This window comes from Apodemus sylvaticus, chromosome 10, assembly GCF_947179515.1.
Source record: "Apodemus sylvaticus chromosome 10, mApoSyl1.1, whole genome shotgun sequence".
Lineage (NCBI taxonomy): Eukaryota > Metazoa > Chordata > Mammalia > Rodentia > Muridae > Apodemus > Apodemus sylvaticus.
This window is the reverse complement of record NC_067481.1, coordinates 38,622,565-38,640,109: the sequence shown is the minus strand read 5'-3', so window position 1 is coordinate 38,640,109 and position 17,545 is coordinate 38,622,565. Positions and strand designations below refer to the sequence as shown.

The 17,545-nt window shown below is 40.4% G+C and overlaps 1 protein-coding gene across 3 annotated transcripts in view; it reads right to left on the bottom strand.

Moving 5' to 3' along the window:
• Positions 1–219: 219 nt before the first annotated feature.
• Positions 220–17,545, bottom strand: part of Usp32 (ubiquitin specific peptidase 32) — a 134,194-nt gene continuing 116,868 nt past the window's right edge. For 2 of the 3 annotated variants that reach the window (XM_052196929.1, XM_052196930.1), the window contains exons 29-34: positions 16,856–16,976; positions 7,779–7,970; positions 5,941–6,229; positions 4,432–4,856; positions 3,060–3,152; positions 220–2,349 (exon numbers count right to left, since the gene is read on the bottom strand). In XM_052196929.1, the coding sequence (XP_052052889.1) occupies positions 2,176–2,349; positions 3,060–3,152; positions 4,432–4,856; positions 5,941–6,229; positions 7,779–7,970; positions 16,856–16,976 (1,294 nt within the window). In that variant the 3' untranslated portion in view covers positions 220–2,175. Of the gene's footprint in view, positions 2,350–3,059; positions 3,153–4,431; positions 4,857–5,940; positions 6,230–7,778; positions 7,971–16,855; positions 16,977–17,545 lie in introns of those variants that run through there. The other variant, XM_052196932.1, reaches the window with a different exon arrangement.

Below are 17,545 nucleotides of genomic sequence, written 5' to 3'. Positions count from 1 at the left end.
CGTGTGCCACCACTGCCCGGCTTCTTATATCTTGATTAGTATGAAAATTATCTCTCTCATGAATTTTCAGTTTATACCAACCTATGAATGTGAGCCTGGTCACTGCAGGTTCCTCCTTCTACCTCAGCAGCTTCTATCCCCTATAAAGTGAATTATCCTCTTTGTAAATAGGATTGATATTATGCACACGAATTAAAACAGGATCACAGCGAGAAAGGCTGAAGAAACAGACTTTTTGTGTTTACTTGTACAAGGAAAAACCACATTGGACATCTGCAGTATTTAATTTGTTTGGGTAATAGTTACAGATAAACAGGTACACGCCATATACAATGACCAATACTTTTTATACAGTTCATATTTCAGTACATCAACACTATCTTATTTACATTCTATGTACATTAATGTCTTCCTAAAGTCAGTGCATTGTCAACAAGTTTTATACAGAAATTTACAAGGTGAATGTAGTTAATAGTTAATTTAATAAATTTTCTGCTAGTTCTTGAATTAAAAAAATTAATTACAACCAATATAACAAACACAGATCAAACAACATTAGTAGATTGTGCTACCTGCTCAACTAAAACATCTGTAAGGAAATTATTGAAAATCTTCTACTTTTCTATGGGCCCTGTCCCGTAGGACTGGATGATTTCATACACTGAAACCTTGAATCTATGACATATGCATCACTCCTTTAGGCCACTCCTTCCTTTTAAGTATACTCACTCTTCTGGAAAGGGGGTCAACCTCAGCAGTTAAGACAACTGCTCCAACTGCACTGAGATCTAGGCAGTTACTGGTCGCATCTATCACAACATGAACACTAACTGCACTGGTATTTACTACCCAAGAGGAAGGGAGTAAGAAGAACTGACAACAAATGAGAATCAATTCCCAGGGTCTTGATGAATTTTTTTTAATGGACCAAAAATAAAGTGAAAATTTCCTTTAACTACATATTAAAACACAACACAGGGAAAAATGCTGCCAGAAATAAATAACATTTATACCTTTGTTCCAGTTTTGAATTGTTAGAAAAAAAGTGAGCAAAAAAATTTTTGATGACTAGTGCAAAAAAAAAAAATGCTGGCAAGGAACAGACAGGCAAACAACTGGAGTTTGCTTTCTAAACCCAGCAATTTCTTAAACAATTCTTAGAGCTATTAATGTTGGATGTATTTTTGTTTTTAAATTTTACACGCTAATGGAGTTAATTTATAGCCCTTGGAGCCATTAAAGTATAAGCACAATTGTTTGCATGTGTTCTCTTTTAAAGTGCAAAACAAGAAACGAAGGGGAAAAATATCCCACCACTAACAGGAAACAGTCTGGCTTTGCAGCCACCTACCTTCCTAGAAGCTCTTTGTGCAATATCTGCTTGGGGCCTATGGTGCAAACCCTGATGCAGCCACACCCAGCAGAGCGCCCATCTGCAGGAGGGCCATCTGAGCTGGGCACCACGGCTGCCTTTCCTTTCTCCTGGGTCTCAGAGCTGAGTCCGGCTAGACGGCACAATCTTCAGAGACGCTTCGGTTCAGACTGACCGTCATGTGCCTCTGCCACCAATCACTGTTTCAAACACAAACCCAACAAGAACTAAAAGCAAAAAAGACATAGAAAGATCGGGGAAATGGTTCAAAAAAACTGAAAACTCTGTGTCCATACTTAAGAACTGTCTGCAGTTCTGCACGGTCTTGCTTTCTCCATTTGTCAACACAACGGAATGAAACTTCAGGAAAAGGAGGTAGCATATCATGTTGTCCCCAGACAACATTACGGTATTACGGGTTTTGTTGTTGTTTAACTTTGATTCTAAGGAAATCCTTAGTATTCTGTTATGATTATTGGTAAACTCTATACTCACAAGTTTGTTCATTATTTGGACAAGTACAATTAAATTCTTAATTGGTCCCAGGTGATTGGTGCCAAACCCTCTTGTTTACAGGCTAATAGTGGGATCTGCCTGAAAGTTCTCTTACCAAAGAGACTTCAAAACAAAATTTTTACTATTCTTAAAGTTGACTGCTATTTAAATTATGACTTTTATTTTGTGCTTCAGGTCACAGAATAAAATAACTACACTTAGCCTGCTTTTCAGGGATGATTCACCAAACGCCAGCTACAAGGAGTTCCCTCCCTTCCCAGAGCCCAGCTAGCAGCCCAAGTGCAGCTTTACTGTAGCACACAGTATTTCTTGTAGTCAGACTCGAAGTCTTCGTCCATGCTGCTTGTGTCCGCCATCTTCTTGCCGTCTGTCTTTGGCAGAAACTGTGCACAGTCTATTCCCTGCTGTTCATAGAAAAGAATGTAGGCAGAGTCTGTGTCTATCTCATCAGGGTGAAGCTCCTAAAAGGACAAGATATGCCTTTAACAACAAGCCAACTCTCTCTAAGTCAGTCTACACTGACTGATTGAATCAATTGTCTCACACCTGACCTCAAAACATGTCTTACTTTCAACCTTTGGTTTTGTTTGGAAAATATTCTAATCATAGGCCAAGGAATGCTCTAAACCTCATCAAATTATTATTATTATTTATTTTTTAGTGAGTGAGAGGTTTTTCTGGGACTCTGCATCATGTAGTGCAGAGGGGCCTTAAGCTCATTTAGGTAGCGGAACATGACTTTGATTGAACTCCTGACCCTCCTGCCCCATTTCTATCAAGGGGGTAGCCACCATATCCAACAAACCCCACCAAAGTCTAATGGTTAAAAGAAAATCAGCATTGCAGAGTTCAACTCTTTCGTACAAGTGCTGTCCTAACATGTGCTGCCCTGGGATTTATGGTCGGCATGGGGGGGACACAACAAACTCAAACCCCAAAAATTCAATTTCTCATTATATAACATCTTCTTTTTGTTCACTATTCATATTTTCTGTTCATCCCAAGTTTTGCCATCACCTCTGCTTCCTTAACACTGAACAGCATCTATGTAGAGACCTCCTTCATACAGATACTATTTCCTGCTCAGTGAAAGGGCTATTATTTCAATTATGTTCTCCAAATTTATTGGCATTCTGTTTCTAACTTTCATTTAAAGATTGAGAATATTTACCTTACAGCTGCTGTCATTGTAACAGTACCACTTGCAGTTTGGGTTTTTGGCATAAGTGACGTAATGGCCCCCACCCAGAATTCCTGAATGGCACTAAAGAAAGAAGAGAGTGGTGGTGTGTTAGTAATTAACAATATTTCAGCCAGGGCACAGTGCTAAGATCTAATAAGCAAGATGACCACCTAGATAGTCAAGAAAAAATGTTTACAATCACCTAATCCTTTAAAAAAAAAAACCTATTTCACATACATGTGTGTTTTGTTTTGTTTTGGAGTCAGGGTTTCTCTGTGTAGCCTTGGCTGTCCTAGACTTCACTCTATAGACCAGGCTGGCCTCAAACTCAGAAATCCTCCTGCCTCTGCTTCCCAAGTGCTGGGACTACAGGTGTGCACCACCACACCTGCCTTTTTCTTTCTTTCTTTTTTTTTTTTTAAAGAAGGTATCTTGCTATATAGCCTAGGTTGGCCTAAACTTGAAAATCTTTTTTTTGGAGACAGGGTTTCTCTGTGTAGCCCTGGCTGTCCTTGAACTCAGAAATCTGCCTGATTCTGCCTCCCAAGTGCTGGGATTAAAGGAGTGCGCCACCACAACCTGGCCCTTGGAAATACTTTTTTTTTCTTTTTTTGATTTGGTTTTTTCAAGACAGGGTTTCTCTGTGTAGCCCCAGCTGTCTTGGAACTCACTCTGTAGACCAGGCTGGCCTTGAACTCAGAAATCCGCCTGCCTCTGCCTCCCATAGTGCTGGGATTACAGGCGTGCACCACCACCGCCCGGCTCTTAGAAATACTTAATATAAGATTATTTGAACCTCTGAATCAAATTATACTAATTACATAGACATCTTGGTTCCCGCCCTCCCCCCCCCCCCCCCCCCCCCCCGCCTTTTTTTGAGACAGGGTTTCTCTGTATAGCCCTGGCTGTCCTGGAACTCACTCTGTAGATCAGGCTGGCCTCGAACTCAGAAATCCGCCTGCCTCTGCCTCCCAGAGTGCTGGGATCACAGGCGTGCGCCCCCACCGCCTGCGCCCCAATTTTTTAAAAGACTTATTTATGTGAGTACATGGATGTCTTTAGGCACCCCAGAAGAGGGCATCAGATCCCATTACAGATGGTTGTGAACCATCATGTGGTTGCTGAGAATTGAACTTGGGACCTCTGGAAGAGCAGCAGTGCTCTTAACTGCTGAGGCATCTCTCCAGCCCTTCTTCTTCTTTTTTTTTTTTTCAAGACAGAGTTTCTCAGTCTATCCTTGGCTGTCCTTGAATTTTAGAGATCTGACTGTCTCTGCCTCTCAAGTGCTGGAATGAAAAGCATGTGTCACCATGCCCAGCTTGAGAAATATTTGTTGAAATCTATGTAATACATCACTTACCGAAATTGCATATAGATTATAAATAGGTTTACTGTGTGTATCTTCTCTTTGGTCATCAGTGCTGTCTTCTTCACTATGGTTCCCAAGCTGACCATTGCTATAGCCATTGCCACATGCCTCATGCTCATAAAGAAATCCATTAGCCAAAGTGATCTCATGATCCAGGGGAGTGACCAGCTCAGGCTGGCTGCCTCCTAACACATGTCCTCGGGTCAAGGTGTCTGCCAGTTCACAGATCTGTCCAGCCCCATTCTCTTTGCTGGCATCCAGATTCTCCTTACTATTGGACAGTTTATTTTTGCTGCCAATCTGAGGCAGCCGGAGCCTTCCTTTGTTCCTCCCCAAGGTCCGAGGGCTGCTGTTAGGGCTGCTATTTTTGCTGGAGGGACAGCTGGCCCCACTTTTTCTTGATGAAGAAGGTGAACCTGTGAAAGTGAGAGGGAGAGTTGAAGTCCAAATGCCACAGGTTAAATTGGATGCCAAAAGCTAACTCTGAAGCTAGCTTCCTTAATGTACACAAAGAGATAGGAATGCTGGCTGCCTACTCTTAACTCCTTATTACAGAGCTTGTGATGGTTATTTTGACTGTAAACGTGACATCTGAAATTTACTACAACTGAAGTGGAATAAGGTTTTTTTTTTTAAATTATCTATATTATTGTTATTATTTTTTAATCCCCACAAGACAGGGTTTCTCTGCGTAGCCTTGGCTGTCCTGGAACTCACTCTGTATTCCAGGCTGGTCTAAACCTTGCCTCAAAATCCACATCTTTTGAGTTTAATTCCCAGCAACCACATGGTGGCTAACAACCATCTGTAATGCGATCTGATGCCCTCTTCTGGTGTGCCTGAAGACACCGATTATGTACTCATATACCTAAAATAAATAAATCTTTACAACAAACAACAACAACAAAAAACTTAAAATTTCCCTGTCTTATTTCCCTGTCTTAGTTTTCCAAGAGTTGGGATTATAGGTGTGTATTATATCCCACCTCTATTTTTGTATTGAGCATTATAAAAGATATAGAGACGACTTATAATGTGCAGAGACTATATAAGTAGGTTATATGTAAATAACAATACTTTGCACAAGGCACTTAAATACCCATGGTTTTTGGTATTTGTGATAGCTCATCAGTCAATCTGGATCTGAGCAGGTTTAAAATCACCTAGGAGACACAGCTCTTGAGTGTGCTTCAGAGTGTTTCTAGGAAGGTTTAATTAAGAAAAGAAGACCCATCATGAATATGGGTTGTAACATCTTGTGGGCTGGGGTCCTGAACTTAAAGTAAAAAATGGGAAAAGAAACTGGCTGAGTACCAGCACTGATGTCTCTCCCGTCCGTGACTTACAACACCGCTACTCCTGGCATTTTCAAATCCTTTCGCTGTAACTTGGTATTTTCTCCATTTTATGAATGACAAATGAGAATCTAGATTTAAGGAGACTGTTATCTTGTGTTCAAAGTAACAATTCTGAAATATAGATAAAAGCCCTTCCCCGTACCTTTTGGGCTGTTGGTGATATTTGCACTGAGTGAAGATGGGCTCTTGCTCAGGAGCACATCTTCCTCCCCTGCTGAGTTCTGGACATCCACTTTCTTCGCATCTCCTGCTGGGATTCTTAGTTCAGAGAAGTCATCCCCCTGGGGTGTGAGCAGTTTATGCTGGCAAAGAGTTGGGTCTCTTGGTACTAAAAAAGCACTAGGGTCAAAACTTTCACGAGGAAATTTAACAATTTTTTGTGATTTTATCCACCGTCCATTTACAAACTGAAATCGTTTAAGGTGAATAATCTGAAGAAGAAAAGGTAGGAGCATTCAAGGGTTCTGAAGAACATGGAACATTTGTGCATTGTTAACAATGTCAAATATATGTTTTAACTAAATGCTTTCATTCCTTGAATTATGTCATTGTTATATGCATAATGCAATTGGCAAAGTCATCAAGCCTGACATTAAAAAAATCTATGCATTTAGCTGCATATTAATCATACCTTATATTTAAAAATCCCCACTTCCTTATCTATTGGGTTCCCTGGCCTGCCCATCCTGTTGTCTTCCTTTCTATCCGTTTTCATTTCTGGAGCTAGCCAAATGAATGTCATCAATTTCTTGTATATTCATTCTTGGGAAGTTATTATGTTCATAGAATACTGGGGCTGGAGAAATGGCTCAGAACCAGCTTTGGTTCCCAGTGCCCATGTGGTAGTTAACAACCCTCTATAATAAACACATTTTCAGAGTATCCGATGCCCTCTTCTGGCCTCTGGGGGCACTACACGCACATGAGGTATGCAGTCCATAGACATGCAGGCAAAAAACATCCATACATATAAGAAAAAAACAAATAGAAAATTTCCTAATACTGAAACAGGTTGTGGTAGTGCACACCTTTAATCCCAGCACTAGGGAGGCAGAAGCAGTGGATCTTTTAGTTTAAGGCCAGCCTGATCTATATAGCAAATTTCAGGCTAGCCAGGACTACATAGTAAGATTGTCTGTAGAGGAATTTTAATCGAGCAACATGGCTGCTCTGATCTTCTAGGTCTGAGTAATCAAGCTGTAATGACACACATTTAATCCTCCCGTTTGGAATACAGACACACCCTTAATTGAAAATAAAGTTAAAGTTAGTTTGGAGAAGGAAGCATCCATATTTGAAAGTGATGCCTTGTGTGGGAGAAAATATGATGAATCAGAGAAAGATATAACAGAATAGGATATGCTCAACTCTCAATGAGAGAGGAAGGGAAGCTGCTTAGGGGAGAGTAGTGCAGAGACAAGGAGTAGAAGGCAGTTTTAACAGGACCGTTGTACAGAGAGAGGTTGAAGAGAAAGATGAGCCAGAGAATGAGACTGAGCCAGAAAGCTGAGTTGAACCAGCCAGCCAGAGGTCAGAAAGAACTAGGAAGGGTGAATTTAATTCAGCACTAAGTCTCAGAGGCTGAAAACATTCGAGGCCTAGGATAAGATTATACAGAGGCTAGAAGCTTCCAGGTCTAGTCCTAAGTTAGCAGCCAAGCAAGCCTTGGAAAAGGCAATTACTTCAGGCTACTTTTACAACACCCTCACCTCGTGTTTTTCTTTTTGGAATCAGGGCTTTACTTTGTCTAGGTTAGCTTGGAACTCACGATGTAGCCTAGGCTTGCCTGAAGTTTTTGATGATCCTCCTATCTCAGCCTCCCAAATTCTGGGATTAAAGGTATGTGTATACCCAGGTAGAAAAAGTCTCTAAACACAGCTATAGGAGATATCTTATCCTTAAAAATAGCCCTGCAATCCTGCTAATGACTCCTCTAACTCACACTAGACTCTCCTCATACACACAGGACTATTAACATACCAGGATTGGAGGAAGCCTCCAGAGGTCCAACTTCTTGGTTGCCAAACAATGAGTTTTACACTTGGAGCAGTAGTACATCTCATTTTCCCCCAGTTCCTCCTCACTGGTGAAGGCACGGAGACAGCTGTCCAGGTTGATGGGCTCAGCTTGTGCTCGGCGACTCTGCTCCACACTTTCATGCTCCTCTACAACCTATTACAGGAGGAAACAGGATACACCAGAGTTGTGTTGAGGGTATTTAAAATGAACATCTAGATATATAACATCTTCTTAGTCACAAACTCATATGTGATCTACATGTGGTGACGTACAACCCAAGCTAGTCTTTGAGCAATGCAAAACACACACACACATACACAACGTGTACACACACACACACACACCCTACCAATATTACCTGGATTAAATGACTATTTATGCAACTATATTTTTTTCTTTTGAGACAGGGTCACATGTAGTTCAGACTGATCCAGAATTACTATGTAACTGAAGATAACTTTGAGCTTCTGATCCTTGTGTTTGATTGTGTAGCAATTTCCTAGAAGTGAAACATTCTCCCTGTGGAACTAAAGAGATGGTTTGGCCCTTAAGAGCACTGGCTGCTCTTTCTGAGGAACCTGGTTTAATTTCCAGTACCCACATGATGTAGAACAACTAGCTTTAATTCTAGGTCCAAGGGGGATCTGGTGCCCTCTTCTGGCCTCTGCAAGCATAGCACATGTACATATACATTCAGGCAAAAGACTCTCACATATATTCCCTCCAGGAGGTGGGCAGAAGGTTCATGAGATCTAGGTTGTTAAATTTCACATAAAGCTGAAATCTGCAAGATCAAGATCATCAAAGTGCCCCCACCCCTGCTGTATACACAATCCACAAATGACTTCTGAGAAACTTTGACCAGCTAAAATGCTAAGAGATTTTTTTGGACCTGCACAGCTGCCTGTAGGTTGGGCAGCAAGTTGCAGAAGTCAGAAGAGGGCAGATCCTGTAGAGCCACCAGGTGGGTACTGGGAATTGAACCAGGGTCCTCTGGAAGGACCACTTTCTAGCCCGATAGAGCTGTATAATTCAGTACCTGTTTCTCTCACCCATACCTCTGTTAGTTATCCCAATAAAAACTCAGTGGTTCACCAAGTTGGACTTTGGTGTAACTATTACTTTTGTCTTAGTGGGTTCTTTTTCTGGGGTGAGTAGGTGAGCGTGCATGCTGTATAGCCCTGGGGAAACAGGTGTGTGTTACCACACATGATTTTATGCTGTGGTAGGAAGTGAATCCAGGGCTCTATGAATCCTAGAGAAGCAATCAAATGAGCTACCCTTCCAGTCTCTGACATAGTTTCTCTTAAAATTTTTCTGAATCCTTAAAATGAGAAAACAAACAAAAACAAACAAACAAACAAACAAACAAACAAACAAAAACCCAAGAGTTAAAATGTCTGCTTACTTCGTAATTTTGAAATCCTTAAGACAGCTTAAATGTGAACTAGCCTTTAAGAAAAGAGCAGTAAAAGCAAGCATATTTTAGGCAGTATTAGAGTACTGCATGTGTGACAGAGTTAGGAGAAATAATACAGAGTAGTGAAGCCAGATATGGATGAAATAAAAAAATCCAGAAGGGGCTAGAGAGATGATGGCAGAGATTAAGATCACTGCCTGTTCTTCCAGAGGACCCGGTTTCAATTCCAAGCACCCACAGGGTCTGTCAAGGGATTCTGACACCCTCACACAAGCAAAACACCAATGTTCATAAAAAAAAAAAATCTTCAAAAAGAAAGAAAACTTCATCATGAGAAAACAATATACTAGACATTAAACCCTAATATACAACTCATTTGCATATCAAACATATTATCATTATGTTTCGTGACTGCTGTTTGGAGGGTATAGGAGAGTAGACTGAACCCTCATGCATCTAGGGCATGTAGTCTAGCAATGAGTTACCTCAGTTTAATAAATGTTCTTTTTTCTGTGATGGCAATAAAATGACCGGCAAAGTTAAAAGAATAATGCATTTGTTGATAAAACCTTTAATTTCCGGCCAAAACTTTTGGGTCCAGACAACCAGTATGATAAGCTTTGGGACACGGAGTTATGTTTCAGAAGAGAGTACAAAGGCTAGGAGTGTAAATTAATCAGCAGGAGAGTATTTGCCTAGGGTGTTTTGGGCCTCTGGCTTCAATCTCTAAAGGAAAATCATAAAGGAAAATCCTAAGTGCAAACAGGAAGAGAGAGGAGCATAAAGGTGGGAAGGGTGAAGTAGGGCAGAGGACTGAGAGAAGGACCACGACAGCAGCAGTCAAGGATTCTCTCCCCAGTCTCATACTCTTGCCTACGACCCAATAAGCAATCAAGAACCATGAGATAAGATGAGACTTGCTTGTCTCTGTTATGAAAGAGAAGGTAGGAAAGGCATGCCATCAGTGACATGAAGGCTATCTGAGACTTCACATATGAATATTGAAGTTTTTCTTCCAAGGCAGAGCCTGGACTACAAACCCAACAATGCCTGCTTCTTCCTGTCAAAGTTCCCAGCGCAATCCTCACCAGCCACGTTACTGCCCCTCTTCACCCAAGGCAATTCCCTAACTGGTAGCTTTCCGGAAACTCTTGGGGACATTGGGCTGCTTGGATTATAGATTGGCCATTTCACTGACTGCAGGTTTTCAGGTGATTCTTTTTCCCTACAGAGGAGACAGCTGAGCCACAGGCTGTCAAATATGTCAGTAAACTATCAAGGTTGGAGGAGTTCATCAGGCAATGAAGGTTTTAACAATGTATCACCATTTGGTCTAAAGAATTCCATTTAGAGGAACTTTAGGGGAAAAGTATGTTTTTATATTTAAAAGGATAATTTGTTTGGGTCACTGGTTCTGAAAACAAATCTATAGTGATTATGTACTAACAGTTTCTCAGGCTATTTCTGTTTCTCTGTGACGGGGTCTTGCTATGCACTTTAGAGTTTACACTGACCACCCTAGGTAGCGAGGTGGTCTCAAACTCCTGATCTTCCTGTTTGAACTTTCTAAGAGCAGGTATTAAGAATGTGCTACTGTAGCCAGCTCTCTCAGCATCTTTTGAGCAGGTCACCTTAAGGAAAAGTGGATATGCTAGGAAACATGTGTGGATATACACACCTATAATCTTAGCACTCAGGAGGCTGAGGCAGGTGGATCATTAAGACCAGCCTGGGCTACACAGTGAGATCAGGTCTCAGTAAAAAAAAAAAAAAAATTATCAGATTAGGGAGTTTATAAAGTGCTGGCCATGTGTTCACATGAGAAATTGAGTTCAATCTTTAAAAACAAAAACAAAACCCAGGTGGCGCATGCCTTTAATCCCAGCACTTGAGAGGTAGAAGCAAGCAGATTTCTGAGTTTGAGGCCAGCCTGGTCTACAGAGTGAGTTCTAGGACAGCCAGGGATACACACAGAAACTCTGTCTCGAAAAACGAAAAATCAAAAAAACCCTCCAAACAAAACAAAACAAAACAAACAAACAAACAAACAAACAAAAAGCCCCCAAAACCAAGTGTGGTGACATGTGCTTGTAAAGTTAGTGCCGGGAAGGCAGAAGGACAGATCTTTGGGGCTCCGTGGTGAACTAGCCTAGCCTAATTGTTGAATTTCAGATTAATAAATATAAATTAGTAAATTTCAGATTAGTAACTTTGTCTAAAAGTAAACAAACAAAATAAAACTAAGGTAGACTGCTACTGAGAAATCATACCTGAGGCTGACTTCTGGCACCCAACATCAACATACACAAACCCACCTATATCAGGGCTGTCTGCTTTGCAGAAACGTAAGTGTACAAAGTGTTTGTGATGTCTCTTTTTTCATAGCCAGCGAAATTTTATGCCTATTCTCTTAATCAGGCATGCTTTATGACATGCTACAACATACTAGTAAAGAATGGTGAGATTTTTGTTTGTTTGTTTTGACTACTTGGGCTATGAAAGTAGTTGAGGAATGAAAGATTGATAAAATTTATTTTGTGACATTTATCAATACAATTTCCTTTAATGATAAAAATGATTTTACCTCTTGGGATCCATGGCTAGATCCTCTACTACTATTCAAATAATATTTTATGCACACCCTCTTCAAAACTTTTTAAAAACATAGAAACCTTTTATTACTTTTGTTTTTATTCTATTTTAAATCATGTGTATGTGTGTGTTTGTGTGGGAATGTGCACAGATGCCTGTGGGGTCCAGGAGAGTATTGGATCTCCTGGAGTGGAGTAACAGGTGGTTGTGAGCTACCTGGGTCCTTTGAAACAGCAGTAAATGCTTTTAACTACTGAGTCACCTCTACAGCCCCATATGTACGCAATATAAATATCAGTTCAAATTTTAAATTGTTTTGAGACAGAATCTCATTGTATAGTTTTGTTTGTTCTAGAACTTTCTATTTAGATCAAGATCTGCCTGTCTCGGCATCCCTAGTTCTAGAATTAAACATGTACAAAACTACGCCTGGTCTTTCATATTCTAAAACAAAATTGCTTGCTTTATTTATCTGTCCTTTTAGCCACAGTATGTGTGGCAGTAGAGGACAATCTGTGGGAATCAGTTCTTTCCTCTCTACCATGTGGGTTCTGGGGATTGAACTCTGGTTGCTCTGTGCCTTATCTGCTGACCAATTCATGGTGGCCCTATATCCTTAAGAAAAGGAAACCACTATCAAGATATTGACCCAGGCCGGGGCTGGTGGTGGCACGCCTGTAATCCCTGCACTCTGACAGACAGAGGCAGGCGGATTTTTGAGTTCAAGGCCAGCCTGGTCTACAGAGTGAGTTCTAGTACAGCCATGGCTATACAGAGAAAACCTGTCTCGAAAAAACCAAAATCCAAAATACCAAAAAAAAAAAAAAAAAAAAAGTGGTGCAAGCCTTCAGTCAATCTCACCACTTGACAGAGGCAGCTGGGGAGGGAGAGAGGGAAGGAAGGGAAGGAAGGAAGGGGAGAGAGAGAGAGAGAGAGAGAGAGAGAGAGAGAGAGAGAGAGAGAGCAAGTGCACGCTAAGATTATAGGCATCTGTCACTATACCTAGTATTTAGTGCTAGGGGTCAAAGCTAAGGCTTCGTATATACAAGGCAAGCACTCTACAAACTGCATTACACCCTCACTCCATACTATTGGGTGTTAAAAAGCCCAAAAGATCCTCAGTGGTCTGGAGTGCAGGTTTAAGCCTGTAGCCTTCTGTCAGGTGTGGTGACACATGTCTTTAATCCCAGCACTGTGAGTCTGAGGCTAGCCTGGTCTATAGAGTAAATCTTGGGACACCTAGGACTACAGAGAAACCCTGTTTCAAAAAAACCAGACAACCAGTCAAACAAATCACTTGATGCTTAAAAACAACAAAAACACCCAAAAACCTTACCCATAAAACTTGGTGTGTTAGGTTGAGATGGCTCAGTGGGTAAAAGCACTGACTGCCAAGTCTGTTATCTGGGTTCAATTCTCAGAGCCCACACTACAGAAGGAGAAATCCAATTCCTGAGCTTTGTTCTCTGACTGTCACATGTGCCATGGCGCGCACACACACACACACACACACACACACACACACACACACACACACACAGGCACATTTAAAAGTGGGGCTGGAGAGATGGTTCAACAGGTTAGTGCATTGACTGCTCCTGACAGATGATCTGGGATTCAATTCCCAGGAACATATGGCAGCTCAAAATTGTCTTAAATTCAGTTCCAAGGAATTTCTTCTGGACTCTGAGTACCAGGAACACAAGTGGTGCACAGACATGTATGTAGGTAAAACATCTAAATACATAAAAAGATTAAAAAAGAGAAGACAAAGTTGAGAGAAAGAGACCTGTTCTAGGAAGTCTTGAGCTTAAAAGAGGGGAATTGAGGGGGGATGTGATCAAAATACGTTGTATACATCTATGAAATTAGCAATGAATAAAATATTAAAAATGTTTTACAAAATTAGAAAACTGGTATCTAGTTATGTAGTAAAAATTCAGTAATCATTTTCAGTGACTACATAATAATTTATATAAAGAATATATCATACTTTATTTAACCATATTCTAATATGGGATAAACACATTTCTAATTTTTTCACTGTTTTAAAAAAATGTTACATAGAGAACAGAATATTCTTTCCCAAGAAAAAGTCTTAGATGGAAAATTACCTAGATAAAAAAAAAAAAAACAAAAACAAAACAAAACAAAAAAAAAAAACCGCAGGGCAGTGGTGGCAAACGCCTTTAATTCCAGCACTTGGGAGGCAGAGCCAGGCAGATTTCTGAGTTCAAGGCCAGCCTGGTCTACAGAGTGAGTTCTAGGACAGCCAGGGCTATACAGAGAAACCCTGTCTCGAAAAAACCAAAAACAAAAAACAACCCCCCCCCCCAAATATATATATATAATGATGCAAGTGAGTAATAAGCCCAATTGTGTAGCACACTCTTACATGACCTGCTAATAAGCAGGGGCAGGAGCCATGTTTAGTAAGAGCCCAGATTAGTCATGTTTCTATTCCCCAGTAGGAGGACGGATCTCAATAGCTCCAGAATTCCCACTATGTTGTATTACTGAAAGTGGAAGTGGGTGAGAGTGACAGGTTGCATGTAGGCATTTCCTGTAAGTGATGTCCCCATAGCTTCTCAGATTGCACAACAGGCTTGTTAAAAAGGGGAAGAGCAACAGATGGCTAAGTAATCTATCTTTGATAGGATCCTTGTCAGGATAATGTCCTGTTATAACTTATGACAGAGACTTGTAAATCTGTCTATTTCTGAAATTTTCATTCTTCAAAGAAAGCATTGCTAAAGTTTCTGAAATGCCTTACTACAGTGAGCCTGATCTATAATAGCTTTCCACATTTTCCTTAGCTTTTAGCCTAGTATCTTTCTTTCTCTGCCCGTTTTGAGACAGGATTTTATGTAACACTGGTTGACCTTGAACTTGCTGTGTATTCAATCCAGTCTTTGAACTCCTGATCCTCCTGCTTCAATCTCTTGAGTGCCAGGATTATAGGGCTATACTACCTTATCCAGCTGAGCACAGTGATCTTTTTGTTTGTTTGGCAAGAGTCCATGGTATGCCAGGTAGTGGTGGCACACTCTTCTAATCCCAGTACTCAGGAGGCAGAGGCAGGTGAATCTCTGAGATCAAAGTTAGTCTGGTCTACAGAGTGAGTTCCAGGACAGCCAGGGCCACACAGTGAAACTCTGTCTCTAATTGTATACATACAGTCAGGGACACACACACACAGACACAGACACATGCGCGCACACACACACACACACACACACACACACACACACACAGACACACACACACATACACACACACACACACCTGCTTGGAAAAACAAAAACAAAAATCGAAACAAAAAAAAAAAAAAACAAAAATCGAAACAAAAAACCCCCCACAATATACCCTTTGTACTCTTAGGTACAAAGAGCTGGGTTTATGGTGGTAAATTTGGAATCTAAACAAGGAAGCAGGCCTGGAACTGGTCATCCTCCCATTCCTCAGCAGCATAAAAAGTCGGGAAAAAGTAAAGCTGGTGAGATAGATCAGAAAATGATGGAGCTTGCTGCCAAACCGGAGGATCTGAGTTTGATTCTGAGACTCACATGGCAGGAGAAAGATGTTTCCTGACATCTACACAGATATGCCCTACCAAGAAATAATAAATAGGTTGGAGAGATGGCTCAGAGGCTAAGAGCACTGGCTGTTCTTCTGAAGGTCCTGAGTTCAATTCCCAGCAACCACATGGTGGCTCACAACCACCCCTAATGAGATCTGATGCCCTCTTCTGAGGTGCTAAAGACAGCTACAGTGTACATACATATAATAAATAAATAAATCTTAAAAAAAAAAAAAAGTCGGGCAGTGGAATTGTAAGCCAAAATAAACTCTTCCGTCAGTTGTTTAAAAAAAAAAAAGAAATAATAAATAAACATAATAAAGAACTAGAACAGTTACTATTATTAACTTATTTATTAACTAAAGAAAATGCTTTTTTTTTTGTTTTTGTTTTTTTTTTGGATTTGGTTTGTTCAGAGACAGGGTTTCTCTGTATAGCCCTGGCTGTCCTGGAGCTCACTCTGTAGACCAGGCTGGCCTCGAACTCAGAAACCTGCCTGCCTCTGCCTCCCAGAGTGCTGGGATTATAGGTGTACGCCACCACCGCCCGGCCAAGAAAATGCTTTTTATAAATAAATTTCTGACAAGTGGCATATAATAAACTCAGTACAATCCATTAGAAACCCTTCTGATTTTGTTTACATTTCCACTAAATTCTTTTTGGGTTTTCCTTTTCTTTTTAGACACTGGGAAATTTAATATGGAGGTCTGCCCATGCCCAGTAGAATTACAGATATACATTACCTAATATTATAAAAAGACATTGATATTTAAAATTATTTATGTGTTATGTTTATTTCTCGGTGTGCATATCTGCACAGAGGCCATAAGAGCACTGGATTCACTGAAACTGGGGCTACCAAGGGGTTGTAAACCATCTGATGCGTGTGCTGAAACTGAACGGAGGATCTCTGTGAATGCTGCAAGTACTCTTAACTGCTAAGTCATCTCTCTAGACTCTGAAACTTCCTTTAAAATTCATAATTTTTAAAAAAAGATTGTTTATGTGTATTGGCTTGGTCACCATGTAAGGCTGTATACTGTGTGACTGCAGTGTCCTTAGAAGCCAGAAGAGTGTACTGGACCCTCTGGAACAGGAGATGCAAACTCCTTCTATTAGCTGGCATGTGGTGCTGGAAACCAAACTCAGGTCTTCTCCAAGAGTAGAAGTGTTCCTAACTGTTGAACCATTTCTTTAGCACCACCTATAAACCTAATAACACTGTTTTGTTCCAAGATTTGTTATTAATATTTCTAAATGTAATACCCTAATATTCTTTATTCTAGAAGTTGGAGGGGCAGGGAGCCAAGCAAACATGTCAGGATATCAAGTACCACAGAGAATGTAATTAGCTTTATTTCTGACTTTAGTTTGCTATGATACAGTTAAACTGGGGAACATTTTCCATATACAACCCACCATGTTATGCCCACCCCCAGCACTCACTCTTTCCTGTGATGTTTGATAGCGGAGGTGAAGGGCTGTAGGGTCCCAATCCACAGCAATGCAGGCATTTCCAATGAAAGCTCTGTCTTCTCCACAATCAATTTTACAGCCTCTGCAAAATCTAAAAGGGGAAAGCATTCACAGAGGAAAAAATAATAAGGAATTAAAATGTTCTCAATTAGAATTGAGAATGTTCTCTAATAAGTCTCTTGGCTTCATAATTTGTCAAATTCTAGCTTTAGAATCTGATAGATGCAGTAACATTAAGAATTTCAGGAATCATGTTTATAATGTCAAGTCTTTGGTTTTGTAATGCACTTAACAGTTGTTAATATATAGAAAGATACAAGTTTTATGGCAAGTAAAACGATACAGAAACTAGCTGATATTGGTATAAACTGACTTGAAAGAAATTATAAATTCATTTCTATTATGTTGTAAGATGAGTGATCTAATAATGCTTATCTCTTGTAAAATAGCACATTAAATAAATATGTATACAAATTTACAGAGGCTGGTACAAGGTCAAGACAGCCATGGCTCTGATGGCCACTCTACTTTGTTTGTTGCTGTGTCTGTTACAGCTTCTTAAAACTTGAGTGCTCTTAGGTACGTCCCTACTGTAGCAGCAGTGACTCATCAAAGACTTGTAAAACCTCAGGAAAGACACCAGTCAGGTTAGTGAACAGA